Raw genomic sequence first — 25126 nt, 5'->3', positions numbered from 1 at the left:
GTGTAGAGAGAGGTCAGAGGACAACTTATTTAGGAGTTGATTCTAGCGTTCCACCATGTGGGGCCCTGGGGATTGAATTCAGGTTGCCAGGCTTGATGGCAAACACCTTGATCTGCTAAGCCATCTCACCAGCCTACCCACTCTGCATTCCCCCCAAGATTCCTGATCTGAACATGACAAAATCTATCCTGGGCCCCGCACTCAAAATCACTTGCTGTCATAAACTGCTTTCTGGAACAAGCTGTCCCTCAGAACACCAAAGCTTCTATCACTAGCACCACCTGTATGGAGTCACCACAGGCCAGTGTCACTGACAAAGTGGAATTATGGGCAGAAGAGATGCCACTGTAGGTATGAGTACCCCTGAATTCTCTAGAAGCTAGAGACTACAGGAGGCTTCCATGGTGCGGAAGGATGAATACAAACACGTTTCACTTTGTGTGTGTGTGTGGTAGTGGTGGTAGTGGTAGTGGCTAGAAACAACTGGGAGTTGAGTTTGCTTCCACAGAATAATTTAAAGGCCAGTGAGATGGCTCTGCGGGTAGCAGACAATTAGATGCACACAATTCATCCCTCAGCTATCTCTCACCATCCTGAAAGCCCAAGCTGACTTCCACCAGCTATCCCCTGACAACCTCATGCATATACCATGAGACTTAGGGTTCCCCTGCCCCACAAAACCAATGTTCAGGAGAACGTGGTTCTCTCCGTGAGTGCTGAGCTCCTTAACGCTGGAGGCGTTCACTTAGGATCAGCTGACGATTTCAAGGGGATGATAGCTGAACAAGATTTTATCCAAGTTCGAATGCTATGCACTTGACTTCCAACGAAGAACACAGTTACAAGGGACAGTATTCCTATTTTATTAAACAACGCATGTATTAGAAAGCTGTTGTCTGAGCCGGGCATGGTGGCACACGCCTTTAATCCCAGCACTTGGGAGGCAGAGGCAGGGGGATTTCTGAGTTCGAGGCCAGCCTGGTCTACAGAGTGAGTTCCAGGACAGCCAGGGCTACACAGAGAAACTCTTGTCTCAAAAAACCAAAGGGGGAAGGGGGGGACTGTTTCTGTCTTCCACTTCCCTGGCTTTGACTAAGCCTTTTTTTACAAACACCTGCTGGGCCTGAAGCCCTTGCTGAGCATGTGCAAGGCCACTGGTTCTAGACCAAGCACCAGGAAAATCAATTGTGTACCTTTGAGGTAAATTCTACAAAGTCAGGAGCATGAAGACACATGCTTTGTACCTTCAACAGCATGGATGCCAAGGAGACTCCCCTGAGAATATTAAGGCAGCTAGCTCCCTCGGCTGCCACCCAGCTGCTGGCCATCTGTGGTCCAGCACTGCAACAAGGTAGAAAGAATCTATTGGAGGTGCTAACAAATCCTAGCCTGATTCGACATTATAGTTTTTAAGGCAGTTTGGCTTGTTTAAACCTGGCACTGACCCACGTTTTACAGATGGAGGCCCACACAGCTGACAGGAAGCTAAGATCCCCTCAAACGATTTCATCCCTCAGCCTGAAGGGTATGAAACCTCATTTCAGGGACCAATGAAGGCAATCTAGAAGCAGGTTTGCCCCAAGGAAAACTGAGGTAAATACTGAGGGAGAAGAGCTGTCACACCTACAGCACAGCCTGGCAGGCAGCATGGATCCTGACCATTCTGTTATCTGACTCACGTGTACCAATCCTGCCAGGGGTACAAATGGTTTGTAAGGGTCAAGTGCGTATAGTGTATGACTATGTTCAACAGCGCCTAGTAAGAGACACCTGGCCCGGCCCCTCCTGCAGTGGAGGGTGTGCTTAAAGCTCTGGTCCTGTGAATGAAGGAGATGTAGCATCTCCCGTTAGGTATGTCCTGCCCTTTGGACCCGTGATCACCCAGGAAGTGCCTGGGAGGGAAGGACACGGATGTCCTTAGAAAGCAACTGGAGTGACAGGTCCCAGATTTACAGGCCTAATTGTTTTCTGAGGGGGTGTGGTGGAGGGATTTGCAGGCCCAATCTGTTGTTTTTTTGGGGCTTGGGAGGGAATTTCTTGGGGGCAGATATGCCTGAGGACTGACACAGGCAGAGAGCCGGTTTTCCTATTTATGGTGGGAAGCACAATGGTTTAAAGGTGCAACTGTGATCTAGCTTCTGACAGGAGCATGTCTGAAAAAGATTGACATGGGAAAAGTGCTTCCCGTGTTGTTTTTGTAGCTCTTTCAGAGCCTCCCTCTAATCCCAAGAGGCCAAGCTAAGTTTCAGGATGCTCACCCTGGTTTTAGTGTAGAAGATGAAGAAGCAAGAGGATGCAGACTCAGACAAGAACCCTCTTAGGTGCACTGGATTGAGGCGACCTGGACAAGCTGAAGTGGCTGGAGAGCAGCTGGCTCAAACGGGAACTGTAGGGGAACTACTTGCCCCTGCTGAGAGACATTCACTGATATTGTGTGCCAGGAGGTTCTAGGCGCTGCACGAGGGTCTCCCAGACACAGGCAGCGGGGTGCCCCTTTCAGGGCGCACAGGGGACAACTGGAGACAAGCCTAGGAAAAGGAAGCCTGATCTCCCTTAGGGCAACCTAGGGATGCTGATGGGCCCCTCCCAGAGGCGCAGGGCTGGGTAGAGCGGCTCCTGGAAGGCGGCGTGGAAGGTGTGCAAGTGGCTCATGCCACCCGCCACGTCGTAGAAGGCCAGAATGCCGGCCTCGTAGTCCAGGAAGACGCCGAGCCGGTGGGGGTCGCGGCGGGGCCGCAGGCGACTTCGCTGGCCGTCATGGAAGGCCCAGTACTCTAGGTCGTAACGCTTTACGCACCACGACTCGCGGTTGCAGCCCAGGCGGGCGGCGGCAGAGGCTCCGCGGCGCCGCAGCGACGGGTACGCAGCGCCCACCCACCAGCCCACACCGGCCTCCTGTACGTCCACCTCCCAGTAGTGGCGTCCGGCTGCGAAGCCGTCCCGGCCCAGCACCTGCCGCAGCGCGTCGAACCGCGGCGCAGGACGCGGCCCCAGGCGGCCCAGCAGCGAGCAGCGGACGGTCAGGCCGTCCGGCGACAGGCGCAGGCGCGCGTGCATCGTGTCCCGGTCCAGCGTCGGCGTGCGGGCGTCTGCGGAGGGGGCGGGGAGGACAGCGGTCAGAAAGCCTGGGCGGAGCCACGTGAGGCCCGCCCACCTCGGACTGAGCGTGCGTCCGCGGAGAGGGGCGGGGAAAGGCAGTCTGATGGGCGGGGCCGAAGAAGCCTCGCCCCGCCCCGCTCACTTTCCAAGCTCTGGTTCCTACCCGAACCAAAAAGCTCGGTGGGAATCAAAAAGCTCTTGGGCAGGGTGAGAGGGAAACTGAGGGTTATTACACGCTCTATGCGGCTTGACTTTGGATCGTGGAAATTATCGCTAATAAAAAAAAAAAAAGAGAAGAAAAGAAAAGCAATCTTACTGCCGAGGAAGGAGGAGAACACTTTTAATCCCACCAGTCAGGAGACAGAAGCAGAGGTTCTGTGAGTTGGAGGCCGGCATAGTGAGGTCTACATAGTAGCACGTTGCAGGACAGGCAGGGGTACATAAAGGGACCCAGTCTCAAAAAGAGAAAGAAAAATGGAAACTCTTAAACCATTAGGACTGGGTTGCATGTCCTCTGACATTTTTATCCCTTAATTTTGAGGCTTATATTTGGTCCTAATTTTGGTATCATGCTCTTAGGCAACCTACTTTTAAAAACTTAATGGCATATTCGTGACACACGCTTGAATCATATCAAACATATTTCGGTAGTGATACTAGTTTGTGTGTGTGTTTATTTTATGGGCGTGTGTCGCGCTTTACGTGCAGCTCAGTGTAATGTGCAGTGCCAGCAGGGGCCAGAAGAAGGCGCCAGATTCCCTGCAACTGGAGTTACAGAGGGTTGTGAGTCTCCCTATGGGTGTACCAGAGGAGCAAAAGCTCTTAAACCACAGGGCTTGCTTTCCAGTCTCTGAAGTTAGAAGTTTTTCTATGCTAAACACTTAGAAACGGAGACAGTTGCCATCCTTTCGTGTAGTAAATGCGGGAACACAAAGAAGGCGTCTAGAACTTTCAGTTTCTTGGTGGGACGGAGATGAAGGAACATTTACTTCCCCTTGGTTCCGTGTGCTTCTCTTTAAAAGCATTTTATTTTTCAAATGTTTCTTTTTTTAAAAAATGTGTGCTTAATGATACCATTTTGAGAAATTACTCCTGGGGGCTGGAGAGATGGCTCACCGGTTAAGAGCACTGACTGTTCTTCCAGAGGTCCCGAGTTCAATTCCCAGCAACCACATGGTGGCTCACAACCATCTGTCATGGAATCTGATGCCCTCTTCTGGGGTGTCTGAAGACAGCTACAGTGTACTCATATAAATAATAAATAAATAAAACTTGAGAGAGAGAGAGAGAAGGTTACTCCTGAAGATATGCAGCAAATAAGGCATATTTATCCCCTCATTTGTTCAATGCACTAATGTAACAAATGGAACAGTATTGGTGGTTTCAAGCTGGGCCCTGCTGATGTAAGTTTGAAGCTCACTTGGGCTACAGAGGAAAACCCTGTCTTAAAACAACAAGAAACCCCCCCCCCCAGCAACTTTTAATAACGTTGCTGTGAGCTTTGGGGGTAACTTGTAAAAGCTGTGTGTCTTGAGGAAAATAAATGTTCCTGTGATGTGTTACCTGGCGCTTTTAAAATAGCAATATTGAAATGGGGTGTTGTTGTTATACCATTACATAAAGTTACAAAAGGTTATAACTTGGTGCTACTTTAAAATACCTTGACAGTTTTATTTTGTTTCATTTTTGTTCTGTTTTGTTTTGGTTTTCGTTTTCGATTTTTTTTTTTTTTTAATTTAGAGATAGGGTTCTTCTGTGTAGCCCCACCTCTCCAAAAACTCACTGTGTAGACCAAACTGGCCTTGAATTTAGAGATTAGCCTACTTCTGCCTTCTGAGTACTGGGATTAAAGGTTTGTGCCATCACCAATCACTAAACATATTTTTGTTTTTTTGAGACAGGGTTTCTCCATGTAACAGAGCTCTGTGACCTGGAACTTGCTTTGCAGACCAATCTGACTTAGAACTCTCAGAGATCCGCCTGCCTCTGCCTCCTGAGTGCAGGGATTAAAGGCGTGCACCACCACTATCTGGTGACACTATTTTTAAAAGTCTGACAGAGAAATCAGTGGAAATACTGACTGCAGTTAACTTTGGGTAAAATAGCTTTTTTCTTTTGGTTTTTTAATTTCTGATTTTCTCCACAAAATGCATGCACTACATATGTTATTTTCCTTGTCTTCCTCTCTATCTCTCCTTTCCTTTCCCTTTCTCCTCCCCCCGTCTCGCCCCCACCCCTCTCTCGCTTGTGACTCTAGGAATTAAACCCAGATATGCCTCACACACACCAGGCAAGCATTCTATCACTGAGATGCCCCCACCCTCTTCTTCTGTAAATTTTTAGGGGAACAAATAGAGATGGTTCATAATTTCCCAATAAATGAAAACAGATTATAAAACAGCGTGTATAGAATACCATGTTGTATGTAATAATAAGGTGGTCATAGTTGAACTCACCAGCAGTCCCTGCACTAGAGAGAGAGAGAGAAGCAGGAGGGTCAGGAGTTCAAGTCTAGCCTTGGCTATATGGTAAGTTTGAGACTATCATGGGCTACAGGAGGCTCTGTCTCAAAAACAAAGGCAAATAAATAATAGAAGCTTTCTGTGTCATTTGTTTTGGTTTTGAGACAGGGTCCTACCATCTAGCCAAGGCTAGACTAGAACTTGAGATCTCCCTGCCTGAGCCTCTAAGCACTGGGTTTAAAACACACACCCAGCAAAAATGTTTAACCTTGCTTGGAAACAGTCTCTTAACAGGAAGTTGGGGGGCTCATTTCCTGCCCCCATCCACCTTTGCTCCCACCCAACCTCCCTCTCCCGCTCCCGGTCTCACATTTCAAGAAGAGAGCTCTCTCTGGCGAGGGGCTGGTTTTCAACAAGGCGCCTGGCTTGGTGCTGGAGGAGTTTGAAAGCTGGCAGTTTATGTCTGTAAGGAATTGGAATTGCAAGGTGTGAGGCAGCCCATGTAGGCAGCACAGACAGACACCAAAAGGCGACAAAACTGGAGCCTTGCACATCTCTCCCAAGAGTCACATGCAAATTCAGAAAATACAAACTCTGGGGTAGGGGGTTGGAGGGGGTGTGTGGTGGGGTGGGGGGATGGGGGGTGCATGCAGCCACTCACTGATGGCGGCCTGGTGAGCCTCAGCTTAGCACTGGAGGAGAGGAGGCAGTCTTCCCTGAAAGCTGGGCTGAGCCTGGAGGAAGGTACACAGCAGGAAATTGAATATGTGCATGTGTGTGTATGTGTGTGTGTGAGTGAGTGTGTGTGTGAGTGTGTGTGTGAGTGAGTGTATGTGTGTGAGTGTGTGTGTATGTGTGTGAGTGTGTGTGTATGTGTGTGAGTGTGTGTGTGAGTGAGTGTGTGTGTGTTGGTGGGGTTGAGGAACTGGAGCCATGGATTAGCTGTTAAAAGTGTTTCTTGATCTTGCAGAGGGTCTGAGCTCAGTTCCCAGCACCCATGTTGGGTGGTTTACAACCACCTGTAACTCCAGCTCCAGGAAAGCACACGCCCCCTCTCCCCTCCATAGACACTGCACTTGTGTGCGCACACCCACACACAGACACACAGATACATGCATAATTTTAAAAAGAGAAAGAAAGAAAGCCTAACTGATTGGAACTCTCAGTAGCATTGTAACCACCTGTGACAGGGGCTTTGTAAGTCCCTTCCTCACAAGCATCTAGAACTGATGGTTGTTGGGGACAGTGAGATGGTTTCTTCGGTGGCACAGCCATTGGCAAATGCCTACAGTCCTCTAAATAGCTTCTGCCCATGCTCCTGTAAGGAGCTCTAATTAAATCCACACACTGACACACATACTCACACATTCACACACTCACACACATACACATTCACACAACTCATACACACACACTACACATTCATACACACATGCACATAGACTGACACACATACACATTCACACACACTGACATACACACTCACATACACACATGGCTTACATACTCACATTCATACACACATATATATATATACTCACAGACTGACACATTCCCACACATACTCAGCACACATACACTCAGACACACTGACACACATACACATTCACACACACACTCATACACACTCATTCACACACTCACACACTACACATTCATATACATATGCACACAGACTGACACACATACACATTCACACATTCAGAAACACACATGCTCACACTCATTCATACACACACACACACACACACACACACACATATATATATATATATATATATATATATATATATATATACTCACAGACTGAGACACATACTCACCATTTACACATACATTCACACACTCTCACACACACTCACAGACATGAAAGCATAAGGGAGAACTAGTTAGGCAGAGGAAGAGAATCATTGGGAGGGAGGGGGTTACGATAGAGTAATGGGTGACTGCAGAGATGGCTTATCCTTTAAGAGCACTGGCTGAGGACCTGTGTTCGATTCCCAGCACTCATATGTTGGCTTGCAACGGTCTGTTTCAGAGGGTCTCAGGCCTTCTTTTGACCTCCTCAGGTAGTGCACACATGGTACATAGTCATGCATTCATGCAAAGTACCCATTAATATAAAATTAAAAAATGAATCTTAAAAAGCAAGAGAGGGTAATGCAAGACAATATGCCCAAGATACGTTATGTGAATGTGTAAAACGTCATAATGAAACCTTTTTTTTTTTTTTTTCAAGACAGGGTTTCTCTGTGTAGCCCTGGTTGTCCTGGAACTCACTTTGTAGACCAGGCTGGCCTCGAACTCAGAAATCTGCCTGCCTCTGCCTCCCAAGTGCTGGAATTAAAGGCGTGCGCCACCACTGCCCGGCTATGAAACATATTTTTATGTATAATTAATATATGCTAATAATCTATTTTAAAGAGTAAAACGTATCACTTACACAGAGCTCAGCTAAGCCTGCAGAGAGGTTGGGGCCTGGGAAAGAGCAAGGGGCGGGAGATTGTTCCAGCCAGAGGACTCCTTAGGGAACACCTCCTTGGAGACCCCTGTCTGCCCTGTATCTTGGCCAGCAGACCTCCTTCATCACCATGGCCTGTGGGTGACAATGCAGTCGACCCTGGCAAAGGCCTCCCACCTCCCCAGGATGCTGGAGTTCCTCATGCTGTTACCAGTGTCAAATCTGCCTTGGGAGCTCATACTTCTCACAGGGCCTTTCTCCCACGCCACAAGCCTTCCTCTCACTTGCTCATTCCCAAAGCCCGACCTACCTTATCCTGGTTAGTTTCCTATCAGGCTGTCATAAGATAGAGTTATTTGGGAAGAGCCTCATCTGAGAAAACCTCACCATCAGTCACCATCAGAGATTGGTGACTGTAGATTGTACAGATTGGCCTGTAGACGAGTCTGTGGGACATTTTTGTTGTTTGTTTCTTTGGGTTTTTGTTTGTTTGTTTATTTTGCTTTGTTTCTTCTCTCTCTCTTTCTTTCTTTCTTTTTCAAGACAGGGTTTCTCTATGTAGCCCTGACTGTCCTGGAACTCACTCTGTCAACAAGGCTGGTCTTGAACTCAGATATCCTCCTACCTCTGTTCCCTGAAAGCTGGGATTAAAGGCAATACCACCACCTGGCTTTTTTGGGAGGGAGGGGGTTGAGACAGGGTTTCTCTATGTAGCCCCCGCTGTCCTGTAACTTGCTATGTAGATCAGGCTGACCTCAAACTCACAGCGATCCACCTGCCTCTGCCCCACTCCCCACACGGAGCGCTGGTACTGAAAGTGCATGCCACCATGCTTTGCACTGGAGGACATTTTCTTGATTAAAGATTTATGTGGGAGCACCAAGCCCACTGCGGGTGGTGCTATCCCTGGGCAGGTAAAGCCTGGGTGTGTAAGAAAGCCCAAGCAAGCCACAGGGAGCAAGGCAGTAAGCAGCCCAGTCTTTGCTTCTGTTCCTGCTTTGTTTCTCCCCCCTCCCCTTGTGCTCCGCCCCCGCCCCCCCCCCACCCCCGTGATGGCCTGTTAGCTATAATATGAAATAAATCCTGTCCCCTGGCTGCATTTGGTCATAGGGTTTATCACAGCAATAGAAAGCAAACCAAGACACGCCTGGTCCCCCAGCCTTCCCCCAACACAGCTCTCCTTAGCCCCTTTTACACTCCCTTTGGCAAGCCGAGCTTACTCTTCAGCCCCCTCTCAGGACCTTTGCATCTGTGTTTTCCTCAGGCCGGGAGCACATTCCTCCAGGGATCACAGCAGCTATTCGAACAGGAAACACTTAGGTGTCGCTGATTGTGCCTGACCCTGGACAGCAGCCTCCCAAGCAGGTCTCCATTATACAGACTGAGAAACGGGGGAGGGGCCTAGAAAACCAGGTGCACTGGACAAGGTGGCAGGAGGACTTCACAGCTGTGTGCTCCTCTGTGCTCCCTTCGCCCTCTCCCCGTGCTACTCCTGCCCCATGCTTCCTGTCCTTAGGTCTTCAGGGTCTACAAACAGCCAATGGGGACCTACTCAGCAGGTCTCCTCAGTGCCAGCTATGAAAGGGCTCTTATATCTCTTCTCCTCTGGCTTTACCCCACAGCAGTTCCTGACATGGTGTCTGCCTTCCCCTCCCAGGGCTGTCAGCACCACAGGAACAGGCTTGCAGCCAGTGTGTCGAGAGTGAATTGCCACCATAGCTGAGGTGCTGATGAAAGATCAGCGCAGGGGGACCTCTGAGGACCTGGTTTGTCACTGGCTTTGTGGGCACTTTCAGAGCTGGACCCCAAATGGGACTGCCCTCCAGACATTTACTGTGGTTGAGGAAGGAGTTCTTGTGTCCATGTTGTAAAGCCCCAGGCAGGTCACCAGGGCAGGTCCCGGTAGGTATAGGACAGAGGTTGGGTGACAGGGAGGGGGAGTGAAGCAGTCAGTAGAAAGGCTCCTGGTGTGCACAGCTGTGTCAGCCACCTGCAGAGGGTGGTGGGACTGGCCCTGGGCAGAAGAGGAGGGTAAGAGCTGGCAAGGTGTTACTGGGAGCAACCCTGGAGGTGGTGGCTGGAGACAGAGAGACAGACAGACAGACAGACAGACAGACAGACAGACAGGTGGCATCAGCTGTTAAGGATGGGTTAGTAATGGAGCATGGTAATCTGCTCAGGAGCCTGAGTCAAGTTGACAGGTCAAGGCCAGCCTGAGCAACCTAACAGAAAAGCTCTCAAAATAAAGAGAGCTGGGGCTGGGCCTCGCGGGCAGAGTGCGTGCTTGCTTGCCTCGTGCTTGAGGCCCCAGGTTCCATTTTCAAGTAATGGGGGTTGGGGGTGGGTTAGACACTAAGCCAGGAGCATCCTGGGCCATAAGTTGTCAGCTATCTCTGTTTCTCTGGGTAAGGTGTTCGTTAGAGGGGTATGCTGGTTTCGATTGTCAACTTGGGACTTGAGTCTGCGTGAAACAAATCCCTGGCAAGGTGTTGCTTGCCAGATCTTGAAGAGCGCTTCTAGGTCGGGATAGCTTATCTTAAGTGGAGGAAATACCATTCCATAGGCTGGGGTCCCAGACTGGATAGAAAGGCGAACATGAGCCAAGCACCAGAACTGTCTCCCTCTGCTTCCTGGCAGTGAGACCAGCGAGCTCGCGCTCCTGCCGCCATGAATCCACACTGCGACAGGCTGCAGCTGTGAACCAAAATAACTCCTTCCTTCCTCTCCTTCCTCCCTCCCTCCCTCCCTCCCTCCCTTCCTTCCTTCCTTCCTTCCTTCCTTCCTTCCTTCCTTCCTTCCTTCCTTCCGTCCGTCCTTCCTTCCTTCCTTCCTTCCTTCCTTGCCTCCCTCCTTCCTTCCTGTTGCTCTTGTCCGGTGGGCAACGCAGGGAGCAAGGACTTGGAGTCAGTCTTAGGCAACTCACTTTCCTTCAGGCGAGTGTCCATTGGTGTCTGCAACGTGTTCCCGATGGCTTCCACAAACTCCTTAAAGAAGTTCTTGACAGGCTCGAAGGACAGGGGCACAGGGTGGCTCAGCTCTGAGGGGCTCATCTGCTGTCCCATCTCTGTCTTGGTGGCTATATATGCCTGTGTGGATGGGCACAGAGTCAAAATGGCTCCAGGGACTGCAAGCTGCATCTAGCCTCTATTGCATACCCAAGAAGGTCAGGACCCACTCTGCCTGGCCACCGTGAGTTGAGCTGTGCCACAGAGCAGAGTCCTGGGGAGACTGCACAACTGGGGCTGCTTGTGTCCCCTCCTCTTATTGCTTCTTTCCCTTTATTTCTCTCTTCTTCCCTTTCTCTGCCCCTCCCACAGGATACCTAGGCCGGCCCCAATCAAGAGGAATGACCAGGCCACGGCACTAACGTCCAGACCATGATCAGGGTCTGCTGCAGGGCAGATGTACCTCAATATGTGGGGAGCTGGAATCTATTGTTTTATTTTGTTTTGCTGGGGCAGGATTTTATGGAGTCTAGCTGACCTTGAACTCTTGATCCTCCTACCTCCACCCCGCAGATGCTGGGTTTATAGGCACAGATCACCAGTCCTGGCCAGACACAGGTTCTGATCCTCCCAGAGTGTGAGCCCTGTGAGTCCCCCTTCCCCTAGCCCCAAATCTACCAGAAGCCTTGCTGCAGACCTTTAGTAAATATTTGAGCTAGGATTCATGTGCTGGTTGAGTAAGAATGACCCCTATAAATTCATATGTTTGAATGCTTAGACATTAGGGAGTGGCACTACTTGAGAGGGATTAGAGGGTGTGGCCTTGTTGGAAGAAGTGTGTCGCTGGAGGTGGGCTTTGGGGGTTCAGAAACTCTCTTCCTGCTGCCTGTGGACCTGGATGTAGAACTCTCAGCTATTTCTCTAGCACTGTGTCTACCTGCATGTTACCATGCTTCCTGCTATAATGACAATAGAAACTAAACTTCTGAAACTGTAAGCCAGCCCCAATTAAATGCTTTCTGTTTTAAGGTCGCTATGGTCAGCCGGGTGGTGGCAGTGGCAGCACACATCTTTAATGCCAGCACTTGGGAGGCAGAGACAGGTGAATCTCTTAAGAGTTCGAGGCCAGCCTGGTCTACAGAACAAATTCCAGGATAGCCCAGGCTATTACCCCCACTCCAAAAAAAAAAAGTTGCTATGGTCATAGTGTCTCTTCACAGCAATAAAACACTGACTAAGATGACTCATCAAGTGCCTTCAACTTGGGGGCCCTAAGACAGGCTGCTGTTAGGACTATTTATAATTCAAGATACACATTAATTATCCTAGCAGTGTGTACTTCCTGATCCCCTGTGTGGTGGTAATAAAGTTTACCCGATGGCCAGGGACATATCTGTGTATTCCCCTGGTGTGTAAGGACGGTGTCGGAGGCCACAGTGACTCAGGTGCAGTGTGAGTAGCAGGTGGTAGATGAGATGGGATAGCCCAGCCATACCTGCAGCAGCTGAACAGGGTTGGGCTCCTGGCCCATGCCCCACACCCTGGTAGAGAAGTCATCCATGACCTCAATCTGCTTCCCACAAGTCTCGGCTTGCTCCCGGTACACCTGGAGGGTGAGCTGTGTGCTTTTATCAATGAATTTTTTGGCCAGTACTTCCTCTTCATCCAGAAGTAATCTGAGTTCTGTGAATTTCTGTGTCAGCCAGGCTTTACTTGAGTCTGCGTAAACCTTAAAGAAGGAGAAGAAGAAGAAGAAGAAAAAAAAAAACCCAGTCAATTGTAGACAAGACGTTTGCCAACCAGGAAGTCTAGAATGGAAAACAGCGTCTATGGTATGAGCTCAGCAAGGTGGCCGTTCAAAGCAAGAGGCCACTCGTAAAGAGGAAAGTTTTTCTAAGCACTAGCAAATGGTTTTGAGACAGGGTTTCTCTGTATAGCCCTGGCTGTTCTGGAACTCACAATGTAGACCAGGCTGGCCTCGAATTCAGAAATCTGCCTGCCTCTGCCTCCCGAGTGCTGGGATTAAAGGCGTGCAGCACCTCATCCAGGTAAAGAGCTTTCCTGCCTCTTTCCCTCTTCCTCTTTTTGTTAACGGATGTCTTTCTTGGCAGTCCAGGTGGCCTCTAACTCCCAATTCTTCTGCATCAGCCTCCTTCCTGAGTGCTGGGTTGAAGGTATGTACCATTATGCTTGGCTTAACGTTCCCTCTATGAGCTGGGCACGTAGCACAGTTGGTAGACAGCTTTCCTGATATGTACCATGTCCTGGGCACACAGGGCATGGTGGCGTACCCTAAGAAGGTGGCGGTAAGATCAGAAGGCAAAGTTATCATTGACTCCACAGGAAGTTCAAGGTCAGCCTGGGTCTCATGAGCTCTTGTCTGAAAACAAAAGCAAAAAACCCTCGGGGAGGAGAACTTGAGGGAGGGGAAAGAATCTGATCAAAATATACTCTATGAAAAATTAAAAATTAAAAATGGAATGAAAATCCTTTGAGGTGAGGGGTAGACAGCAGAATGTCTAACAATAAATAGAGCAAAGCTGCAAGAGGTCTTGGAGTAAAGACTGCCATATCCAGGGATCCATCCCATAATCAGCTTCCAAACGCTGACACCATTGCATACACTAGCAAGATTTTGCTGAAAGGACCCAGATATAGCTGTCTCTTGTGAGACAATGCCGGGGCCTAGCAAACACAGAAGTGGATGCTCACAGTCAGCTATTGGATGGATCACAGGGCCCCCAATGGAGGAGCTAGAGAAAGTACCCAAGGAGCTAAAGGGAACTGCAACCCCATAGGTGGAACATTATTATGAACTAACCAGTACCCCAGAGCTCTTGACTCTAGCTGCATTTGTATCAAAAGATGGCCTAGTCGGCCATCACTGGAAAGAGAGGCCCATTGGATTTGCCAACTTTATATGCCCCAGTACAGGGGAATGCCAGGGCCAAGGGGTGGGGGTGGGTGGGTGGGGGACTGGGGGGGAGAGTGTATTGGGGACTTTTTGGATAGCATTGGAATTGTAATTGAGGAAAATACCTAATAAAAAATAAGAAAGAAAAAAGAGGTCTTGGAGTGTAGCTCGGTGGAAGAGAACTTGTTGGGTACACAGGAGGCCCCGGGTTTGCTCCCCAGCATCTAATTTAGAGTATAACATTACACTGAGAGATACGAAGAGCCCTAACCATTGCTTCCTCTTATGAGGACTATGCGGAAAACGTGTGAAAAGACCTCTGTGCTGAGCCTCTGAGCAAGTATTCATACATGGACAATAGTTGGGCTCTGTTTTCAGAATAGCCTACTCAGGTTTGCTAATTATATAAATCGTGTTGTGATCATGCAATATAAAATGCGAAGGGGGCTGTAGAGAAGGCTCAGCGGTTAAGAGCACGGAGTGCTCTTCCGAAGGTCCTGAGTTCAAATTCCAGCAACCACATGATGGCTCACAACCATCCGTAATGAAATCTGATGTCCTCTTCTGGGGTGTCTGAAGACAGCTACAGTGTACTTACATATAATAAATAAATAAATATTTTTTAAAAATGCAAAGGGATCAAAGAATGCAGTGTTCTGTTTTGATACGTGTTACAGCGTGAATGAGCCTTGAAGACACAATCCTAAGTGAAATAAAACAGATTAAAAACCACAACTGCAATTTTGAGACAGAAGCCAATGTCCAGTGACAGGAAGTTGGGAGGAGGTGACCAGAGGTGGAGAAGGGGCCTGGGTAGTGACTGCTAATTAGCTTTTGTTTCCTTTCTTTCTTCTTTTTAAAAATTTAGTTGATCTAAAAAAAAAAAATAGTATGTGCCTGTTATGGTTTACATATGCTTGGCCCAGGGAGTGGCACCATTAAGAGGTGTGGCCCTGGTGGAGTAGGCTTGGCACTGTGGGTGTGGGCTTTAAGACCCTCATCCTAGCTGCCTGGAAGTCAGTATTTTGCTAGCAGCCTTCAGATGAAGATGTAGAACTCTCAGCTTCTCTTGTACCAAGTCTGCCCAGATGCCACCATGTTCCTGCCTTGATGATAATGGACTGAACCTCTGAACCTGTAAGCCAGCCCCAATTAAATGTTGTCCTTGTAAGAGTTGTCATGGTCATGGTGTCTGTTCACAGAAGTGAAACCCTGGGTACAGGGTTTGTATGAGTACAGATAGGGACAAAGGCATCAATCAGCTCTGGATGGAACTACAGGTGGCTGGGAGCCACCTGGCACAGGTGCTAGGGACAGGTCTCAAGTCCTCTACTACTAAGCCCTGTCTCCAGCTCTGTTTTCAGTTTCTTTTCCTTCCTTCCTTCCTTCCTTCCTTCCTTCCTTCCTTCCTTCCTTCCTTCCTTCCTTCCTTCCTTCCTTCTTCTTTCTCTCTTTCTTTTCCTTTCTTTCTTTCTTTCTTTCTTTCTTTCTTTCTTTCTTTCTTTCTTTCTTTCTTTCTTTCTTTCTCTCTCTCTCTCTGTCTTTCTTTCTTTCTCTCTCTCTCTCTGTCTGTGTCTTTCTTTTCTTTCTTTCTTTCTTTCTTTCTTTCTTTCTTTCTTTCTTTCTTTCTTTCTTTGTAGTTGTTGCTAGGTGGTAGTTTGTTTGCAATAGGATTTATACCCTTGCCGGGCCTGGATCTTGATATATACTCCGGGCTGGTCGTGAACTTATGGCTATCCTGCCTTTGTAACAGGGCTCTAGACTTATCACAAGGTCATGATATAAGAACCATTTAGGTTATAAAACTCAGCACATAGACAGTACCACTCGTCAAAATGAAAACAAAGGCCTAATCCATCAAAGTCCATAGTTCTGGGAAAGTCTCTACATGGACTAACCGTGCTTTTTGGCTTCTGTAGTTCTGCTTCTGGCTAACTAACTGTTCTTGTGAACTAAAGGGTGTCAACCCAGGATATGGTTTTTGTGCTAAAAGCTTACCCCAAGAAAGGCTGGAGGCTACACTGGGATCCCAAACACCCAGTGTAACTGTTGGCTGGCCAATAAAGACTTCTATTGGCTTAAACTCATGTCCATACAGTCTTCTCTGTGGATACCCCACAATACTTTCTCCTCCCACATGCTGAGATTACAGACACAAGCCACCACACCCAGGCAGAATTTCTTTTTGTTTTTTTGTTTTGTTTTGTTTTTTTTTGTTTTTTGTTTTTGTTTTCGAGATAGGGTTTCTCTGTATAGCCGTTGGTATCCTGGAACTCACTTTGTAGACCAGGCTGGCCTCAAACTCAGAAATCTGCCTGCCTCTGCCTCCCAAGTGCTGGGATTGAAGGTGTATGCTACCACCGCCCAGCCAGAATTTCTATTTGAGACCACAAACAAGTTCTGGAAATAGGTAGAGGCCATGTTTGGACACATTGTGAATGTTGTTCATGCCCTCAGAAAGGGCTCCTGAAGAGTCAGCACTGCATATCTATGTTTGCCACTACAAAAGGGTATCAGAGCCAGATAGAGCAAGAAGACCCATCACCCACAGAATGCCTCACAACCCTTTGTAACTCCCATTCCAGGGCATCTGTCACCCCCTTCTGGCCTCCACAGGCACCAGGCACATAGATGGTGCACAGCCACACAAGCAGATAAAACACCCAGACATGTAGAATAAAGCGTAAAATTAAGAAAAAATTAGAATGCCTTCACGTGCTTACTTATACAATCAAAAAAGCAGGAAGCATCTAGAAAAATAGAGTCTAAAAACTAGAGCTGCTCCTCCCTGTACCCAAACTTCTGTACACTGCCCACTGAATCCTGAACAGTTAAAGAATAAGGCTAACTTTTAGCTACTGACATGTGCCCTCCATTTGGCAAGAGATGGGAGGTGAGTCCTACAGAAGGCTTTAAGCAATGGTTAGGTTCTGGGACCAGCTCAAGCACCCACGGCCTTATTTGTAACACGACTCAGTGTGTACCTGGCTGCTGGTGTATCTTTATCAAATGACCAAAGGAAGGGCGAGTGGCTCTGACCCGGTGTGGTCTCACAAAGCAGGTGCACGGATGGCTGCCAGTGTGGGTCCCATGGAGTCGATCCCACACTGAACTGAGTTTGGAGCTGGGTGGGCTGGTTGGGGCTGGCGGTAGAGTGAGCCCCTGAGGTGCCGCTAGAAAGAACCTGACCAGCCAGGAAGCTGGGTGAAGGGAGGGTGAGGGATTTAGTGCACGAGATGCTGCCTGCTTTGTGACCCCCACTCTCCGGGCCTCTACAGGAGGGGAGGAGGAAGGGCTTTGAAGAGAAGGCAGAAGGTTGCTTCCTGCATACCGGGCATGGCTGGACAACTACACTGGGGGGCTTTTTTTTTTTTTTTTTTTGACAGAGTTTCTCTGTGTAGCCTTGGCTGTCCTGGAACTCACTCTGTAGACCAGGCTGGCCTCGAACTCAGAAATCCGCCTGTCTCTGCCTCCCAAGTGCTGGGATTAAAGGCGTGCACCACCACGTCCGGCCCCACTGGGGGGCTCTTGTGGGTGGTGCAGCCAGGGTTTGAGATAAGCTGTCCAAACCCTTTCAGACCATTTCAGTTATAGCAGCTGTGCCCAGCATCGGGGGCAGAGGAGTGGTTATGCCAGCACTGTGGTGGAGCCTAGTAGGACGGTCAAGGTCAGACACACAACCTGGCGCCTGCATTGCTAGTGTGGCAAAAGTTGCCTCACGCCACCTTACGTGTCCGCAGACCCCCATTCTGGCTCTATCCCTGTAGCTTTCAGGAATCACAAAGACACAGAGCCAGGAGCCGGGGTGGGGGCGTTTCCAGCCCCTATTGGTGACCAGGTCTGGCACCAGCCTCTCTCACTCTTCTGTAGCTCACCACGCGAAGAAACTAGGAGGCAAGGCAGAGAGGGTGAGGGCAAGGGAGCTGCAGGGTGTTCCTCCCAGCAGGGCATTGTCCCAGAGGCGGTTCCACTCAGCACCCCCCCCTCCCGCCCCTGTTAATTGGCTTCAGGCTGGGCTGGCTTCCTGCCCCAGCACCTCTGATTGGCTCTTCTGCACTGACCTCTCCCCTCTTTCTCTCTTCTCTCTCCTCTCTCTCTCCCCTCCTCCTCCTCTTCCTCCTCCTCCTCCTCCTCTTCCTCCTCCTCCTCCTCTTCTTCTCTCTCTCTCCCTCCCTCCCTCCCTCTCCCCTCCCCCAACCTCCAGTGTCTCATCTAGAGTAGACTCACCTTGAACGTGAGGCTGAGGATACCGCGATTCTTGAGCCTCCGGCCTCTCCCTCCCTAGTTCTGGTTTTGTAGGTGTTCGTCACCACCCTGGCTGGTTTTATGGAGGCCTTTGTGTGCTGAACCCAGGGGTCTGTGCACGCTAGGCAAGCACTCAACCAGCGGATCCCCCCATGCCTACCTCAAGCATTTGCTCAGCTATACATAGATAGGCTGGAAAGACTGTTTTTTTTTTTGTTGTTGTTGTTTTGTTTTTTTTTTTTTTTTTTTTTTTTTTTGTCTGCTTTGTGTTTTGGCTGTTTCTTGTTTGTATTTTCTTTTTGAGGTAGAGTCTCACTATATTGCCTAGGCTGGCCTTGAACTTCCATGGTTCAGTCTGTCCTCCTGTCTCAGCTTCTCATGCAGCCTGGACTACCAGGTGTACCATTTTGTGTGGCTTAGACATGCATCTCTTACGGGTCTTTCTGTTGGGACAGACTGCATGTTCTAAACCCCTCATGTTTGCTTCAGCTGGCTCCCCCCCTTTTCTCCCCTATTTATAAAGTATCAAAGGATGACATAGTGGCACATGTCTGTACTCCCAGCATCGGAGAGGATGGAGCAGGAGAATTAAGGTTAGAGGCAAGCTGGGCACTGTGGTGAACAGCTTGTAATTTCAGCAGTCAGAAAGCAGAGGCAGGTGGATTCTCATAAATTCAAGCCTGGTCTACACAGTGACTTCAAGAGCAGCCTAGATCATATAGAAATACCCCCCGAACTTGGCATAAATCGCACACACCTTTAGTCCCAGGAGGCAGAGGCAGGGAGAATCTCTGAGTTCAAGGCCAGCTTGGTCTACAAAGCTAGTTCTAGGACATTCCTGGGTACACAGAAAAAAAAAAAAAAAAAAAAAAAAAACTCTGTCTCAAAACAACAGAAAGGTTAAGAAAGGACTGGTTGTGGTTCACTGGGTAAAGGCACCAAGTCTGCCAACATGAATGGAATCCCTGAGATCCATGGGAGGAGAGACCCAACGTCTGTGAGTTGTCCTCTGAACTCCATGGGTGGGCTGCGGCATGCACAGTCATACATACATTCTTTCTCCTTCCCCCTCTCTATCTCCCCCTCCTTCTCCCTTCCCTTCCCCCTCAAATGAAATGTAATAAAACTGCTTAAACAAAGAGATTAAAAAAAAAAAGAGTATAGAGGCTGGGGAGACTAAACGCTTGCTGCTCAGGCACAGGGACCTGAGTTCGAATCTCCAGGACTGACATAAGAGCTGGGCGTGGGCTGGAGAGATGGCTCAGCAGTTAAGAACATTTGCTGCTCTTACAGAGGACCTGGGTTTGCTTCCCAGCTCCTACGTGGTGGCTCACAGCAATCTGTAACTCCATTTCCAGGACCTCCATGGACAATGCGTTACATAAACATACACTAAGGCAAAACACTCATACACATAAAATAAAGATGAATTTTTTTTTTTAAAAGCTGGGAATGGCTGACTGCACCTATGATCCCAGTACTGAGGAGGCAGAGACAGGCAGATCCTGGGAGCCCTGGGGCTTGAAGACCAGTCCCCATAGTTGAACCTGTGAGTTTGGCATTCAGTGAGAGAGCCTGTCTGAAAAGCTGAGGAAGACACTTGAAGTTGAGCTCTGGCCCCCATGATAGCATGCACATACATGCACACTCACCTGCATGAATACATGCATGAACACATACACACAAGGCCAACCTGGAAGACACAGGCTGCTGGTAAAGCCCTATCCCCAAACAACAAGTAAACTTCACTGCACAAAATGGGAGATTCAGAGAGAACAGTGCTGCTGTGAGTCATTGCTGCCCAGTACTGGGAGAGGCAGCATCTAGGGCTGCAGGCAAGTGTTGAGTGCAGGGTCACCCCTGCCACACGAATGCACTGACTTCTGAAGAGCCACCGCAGGGAAGCACACAGCCTTAGAGAGTATGGGCTGGAGATTGACAACCATGGCTTTAACTGTCCCCTGGAAAGGAGTGTTTGATCAGGCTGGGTTATTGGCTTCTGCACAATAGACTTTGGACCGACCACATCTGAACCTGATTTCTGATTACAGAGCTCCGTGGGTTAGTTTCCACATCAAAGGAAACTTTCCCCGGGGTAGGCCACTAAGTCCAGAGCAGCTTCCTCTGCCGCAGATGCCACCAGCCAGTGTTCAACAGAATGTTTGTGCCCTGTCTGATGTAAGAAGAAAAACCGAGAAAGTCTTGGGGGCTTGCGTTAGGTGGTAGAGTGCTGCTCTTGCGGACATCCTGAATTTGGATCCCAGCACCCACATCCACACTGGGCAGCTCCAGCTCCGGGTGATCTCATGCCCTCCCTATTCTGGCATTTGTGGGCACCCAATCACAGGGTGGCAGACACAAAGACAAAGACACACACACAAATTAAAATAAATTTAAAAAATACATTGAAAACATACAAAGTTTGAATACTATGTGTTGAATATGTTGTTTACTACAGACATTGATCAAACAAAGGGGCCTAAATAAACCAGGGGGGTATCCCATGTTCATAAACTTAGAAGTAATGTCACTCAGGCTAGCCTTGAACTTGTGATCCTTGGGTCTCAGCCTCCCATGTTGTGGAATTATAAGTGAGTACCACCTCTGGGTGTTTGCTTGCCCTGGCTTTGGTGGATGTGAGGAAACTGGACCACTGCCCAGTGAGCTGTGGGGCAGAGGCTGAGTCTTCACAAAGCTTGAGAAACAGACCTTCAGGGCCACCCACCTGCATGCGTGCTTTCTTTGTGATCTTGTTCTAAAATGTCTAATTTTGTGTTCTTTCAAGACCCTTTAAGTCATGGGTGCTCCAAATCCTACCAGCTTGTTTTGAGGCTAGTCCTTGTTTTCCTGGGGCTCCACATTAATGAATACTTAGACCCTGGGGGGATATGTGGACATCTGCCCTGAGCATGGATCCACTTGCCTTGAGCCTTTCCCCGGCGTCTTCCAAATGGGCTATGTTGTCCGCATGTTGCCTCTTCTTGGTTGCCAAACACTCTAAACAGTCCCCGATTAGTTTCTGTGAGAAGGGTCAGGAGAAAAAGGGAAACTGTCACTTTCAAGCTAACGAGCTTCCAGTCTCTCCACCAGGGACTGAACTCCAGGCTTGGCAAGGGGACCTTCACCTGCTGAGCCACTTTGGTAAACCACTAACCCACCTCTGCCCTGAATTCTTCTCCAGCAGAAGTGCCTGGGGCTCTGCAGGTGAGTAGCTTGCCCAAAGTCAAGTGATGCGGTGCAGGGTGAGCAGAGCCTCTGGCCCTCTGCCCCACAAGCCTTGGTCACGGATGCCACAGCCTGGATGCCTGGCTCCTATTTCTGTTTGTCAGCTTTTAGAAGTTACTATTTTTCTAATACCTGGTTTGGGTCTCTTCCCTCCAAGGGGTAGCTATTTCCACCTTAGCCTTCTCTACAGCTGGTCTTCCACTTGTCACCTGGGCCTAACTCATGAGAACAGGGGTGGGGGGTGGGGCCTGAACTTTTTTTTTTTTTTTTAAGAATTATTTATTTTATGTATATGAATACCCTATAGCTGTCTTCAGACACACCAGAAGAGGGTGCCAGATCTCTTTACAGATGGTTGTGAGCCACCATGTGGTTGCTGGGAATTGAACTCAGGAACTCTGGAAGAGCAGTCAGTGCTCTTAACCGCTGAGCAATCTCTCCAGCCCTCGAGGTCTGGACTCTTAATCAGCCAAGAGTAAGACTAAGGCATGTCAATTTCCAGGGGGAGAGCTGGAAGCTCAAGGAGGCTGGCAGGCGTTATGAGCTCTAGAGGAAGAATAAACCTAGGTCCTAGTCCTCGCTCTACAGCCATGTGCTCAAAATCCCGTTTCCTCCATCGCAAGCAGGGATGCTGTGCGGAGTAAATGAGATCAGAGTGGCTGGCCAGCCGCACATGCTCAGTGCAGGTCACTTTGCCATGATAGCATCCAACAAGCATTTGCCGCGGTGGTAAATGGGGACAGGGAAGGGGGTCAGCCTTGGCTTCAGCTTCCACATACTCATCCACTGGGACATCTAAGCCACCTATTGCTCAAGCTGGCCCAAGGATACCCTAGCTCTCTGGTTTAGGACCTCCATCCACCTCCAGCCAATGGAATCTCTGTCTCCTGATCCCATGAAATTCTATTTACCCCTCAAAGTGCTCCCTTGACGGTTACTCCTGTGCTCAAACTCTGCCCGCCCAGACCTGCGGTGCACGCACGCCCTCGCGGCTTCCCACCTGAACGCGCACAGCCTCCTCCTAGGCCAGGCCCACAGGGTGGTGGTGGTGCGCACCAAGAACCCGGCAGAGCGCACACACGCAGCGGCCGCAGTGGCGACAGAAGAGCTCATGTGCACCCAATGGCACTTCCCTGGGGAAGTGCTTGCGTGGCTTCCTGCCCCAAGTTCTATTTTCTGGCTCTCACTGGCCACCACCCTGGGCTCCCTAGTATGATATCTAATACATTGCAGTGCTACTATCCTACCCATGACCAACCTGGCAACTAACTCATCCAGATGTGGGGAGGATCTGACTTGTGACTTGGCTCACGGTACAAGCCATGGCGCTGAGTGCTGAGTGTGTGCTTGATGAAGGAATGGCTCTGTGGATAGACAGAGGAAGGGTGCCTAGGTTGACGCATAGCCTTGGGTCTTGAGTAGCAGCATTTGAGGATCCTTATTAGCAGTCATTTCGCAGTTGCTGAAGGAAGGTTCTGGAAGCAGGGGCAGGACTCCACTAGTCAGACTGTCCTCACTCAGGCCCAATTCGGATTGGAGTTGTAGTCTTGTCAAGGGTGGTTAAGTCAGGGGAGAGCAGAATGGAAGGTGCTTTGGGCAGAATTACAAAGACTTCTTGGAGATAAACATGATAAAATCAGCCCCAGGGGTTCAGAAGGTTCTGGCTAGCTTGCCTTCCTCAAATGCAGAGAGGAGAATAGGTTCTGCAGTGCCAGGGCAGCCGGCTGGGGGTCCTGCTTTCTCGTTATCTATAGAAGATAAGGCTGTGATTAACAAGCCTCTTCCGTGGGTGGGGTCGGGGAGGGGACAGTGGTGTGTTTGCATAGAGGGAGGAGCCGGATTCAAGGCAGGAAGAGGGACCTTACTGATTTAGCAAAATAATATAGGCCATCAGGCCCCAGTTCAGAATGGCCTTTTATGAACTCCAGGGTCCAGAGACATTTCCAGGCTTCATGGAACAAACGCATACATACAGTTTTCTTTTTCTACAATCTGGTCTTTTGAGATAGTCTCTCTACATAGCACAGGTTGGCTGTAAACTCCCAATTTTCCAACTTCATCCTCCCCTGTGCTGTTAGGCGAACGTCCCTCCCGCGTCCTCGACTCTGGTCGGGGAGCTGCCCTAGCAGAAGCGGTAAAGGACGTGTGAGTACTAACCAGCTTGAGCCTCCTGTACCCCAAGCCAATCTTGGGAAGCTTCGCTGGTGGTTTGAGCAACTTTTGCACTTCCATAGGGTTCTGCCTCCCGATCCTACTGTCTACTATCTAGAGGACCTCAGGGCCCCCCTTTAGTTTCCCTGTCCTAACGGGATTTGGCGCTCCTTTGACCGTTACTCCTGTGCTCAATCTCCGCCCGCCCAGACCTGCGGTGCACGCACGCCCTCGCGGCTTCCCACCTGCACGCGCACAGCCTCCTCCTCGGCCAGGCCCACCGGGTGGCCGCGGTGCGCACCCAGAACCGGGCAGAGCGCGCACACGCAGCGCCCGCAGCGGCGACAGAAGAGCTCAGCCGGGCGTTCGCTGTGCTCCGGACAGCGCCAGCCATACGCCCCGTCGGGCTGAAAGGGCGCCCGCGCCTCGGTAGTCTCGCTCGCCATTCTCAGTGGCAACCACTGTTCTCTGTGCAGTGTGGTCGGGTTGGGTTGGTGCAGAAATCGAAACCTTGCTCGGGGAGGGGCGGGGCGGGGCGGGGCGGGCGACCCAGCTCCCAGTGGCAAGCTGGAGGGGCGATGACCTGCTGGAGAGTTGATGCTTGGTCCCACCTAGTGCTGGATCCGCGGTACAGCGTCCTTCCATTCTTTCTCACCTTGAGGAGGAGGAGGTCACTATAGATAGGAACGCAGGTGCTTGCACGGATGGGCTCACTGGAAGGTTGGCTTCCGGCTTGTTGATGCTGGGCTTCTGGTAAACTGCGGAGGTGCGTGGTAGGTGGTGTAGCCTGCCCAGAGGGCCCACATTTTCTACACCTCATTTTGTTCTTTTCCTGTAGTGCTTCCTCCCTATGGTCAGCCATGTTGGGGCAGGCAGGGGGCGGGGGTGAAGTTGGAACATACTTCCAAGAAGCCCCAATTATCTTCAGGCTAACACTTCAAAGCCCCAGGCCCTGAAGATGCTCTGATATCTCTTGCCGATGGGTGAATGACCCACCCTGCTTCCAACCAGGGGATTTTGCAGTTCCTGCTTAAGGTATAGCTGCTGCTCACTGTCTCCCATTCACATGGAGGTGTGGCTTATCTCCTCCTTCAGGAAGCGTCCATTCTCCACCCACAGCCTCCTGACCATCCTGCCCCATCCTGTCCCTCACGAATTCTCTCAAACACAAGAGGAAGTGCTTCAAGGGTATTCGGACCTTACTGACCAGTTGGCCAACCTGGTCCAGTATCATCTGGTCCAGACACCTAGTGCTAAATTGGTACTTGTAGAATGAATTAACAAAAAGGAAATCGCCAAGCATTGCAATATCGAGTCTGGTGTTATTATTTATTATTATTATTTTGGTTGAGGCAGAGTCTTAGACTCCTTTGCCCAAGCTGGTCTGGAATTTTCAATCTTTCTGCCTCAGCCTTCCACGTACTGGGATTACAGGCAGGAATTACCACCCACAGTAGATTGTCATATTCTTACATTGCACGATTCTGTGTCTATGTTAACTTTTATTTCTTAATTATTTTTTTAATTTACTTTTTTACAAAGGTACAAGGAATTTAAGAAACATTCAATCACTCACTCAAATGGCTTCAGGCACGGTTTCATATGAAAAGCATAGGTCCGTTTC

General features: G+C 49.5%; 1 protein-coding gene across 2 annotated transcripts; it reads right to left on the bottom strand.

Moving 5' to 3' along the window:
• Positions 1 to 839: 839 nt before the first annotated feature.
• Positions 840 to 24007, bottom strand: Trim14 (tripartite motif containing 14). 2 transcript variants are annotated; one of them, XM_021160100.3, is made up of 6 exons: positions 23748 to 24007; positions 21050 to 21145; positions 12463 to 12696; positions 10946 to 11108; positions 5932 to 6024; positions 840 to 3089 (listed from the first exon to the last, which is right to left on the bottom strand). In XM_021160100.3, exons 1-6 carry the CDS (start codon positions 23946 to 23948, stop codon positions 2554 to 2556), a joined length of 1323 nt encoding a protein of 440 aa, XP_021015759.1. In that variant the 5' UTR covers positions 23949 to 24007; the 3' UTR covers positions 840 to 2553. The 2 variants fall into 2 exon arrangements, with proteins under 2 accessions (XP_021015759.1, XP_021015760.1); XM_021160101.3 differs by lacking the exon at positions 23748 to 24007 and adding an exon at positions 23509 to 23704.
• Between the last annotated feature and the right edge of the window lie 1119 nt (positions 24008 to 25126).

The sequence above is a fragment of the Mus caroli genome, unplaced genomic scaffold, assembly GCF_978045245.1.
Source record: "Mus caroli unplaced genomic scaffold, Mus_caroli_1 scaffold_6, whole genome shotgun sequence".
Lineage (NCBI taxonomy): Eukaryota > Metazoa > Chordata > Mammalia > Rodentia > Muridae > Mus > Mus caroli.
This window is presented reverse-complemented; position numbering and strand designations above follow the sequence as displayed.

Bases quoted from the DNA above. Each gene is read 5' to 3' on its own strand.
- Trim14 (XM_021160100.3), bottom strand. From the start codon at position 23,948: ATGGCGAGCGAGACTACCGAGGCGCGGGCGCCCTTTCAGCCCGACGGG. The intron at 6,025-10,945 runs GTGAGTTGCCTA...AATTCCTTACAG, and splicing joins GGACACTCGCCTGAAGGAAA to ACATAAACTGCCAGCTTTCA. The intron at 3,090-5,931 runs GTGAGACCGGGA...CCCCCTCCGCAG, and splicing joins GAGAGCTCTCTTCTTGAAAT to ACGCCCGCACGCCGACGCTG.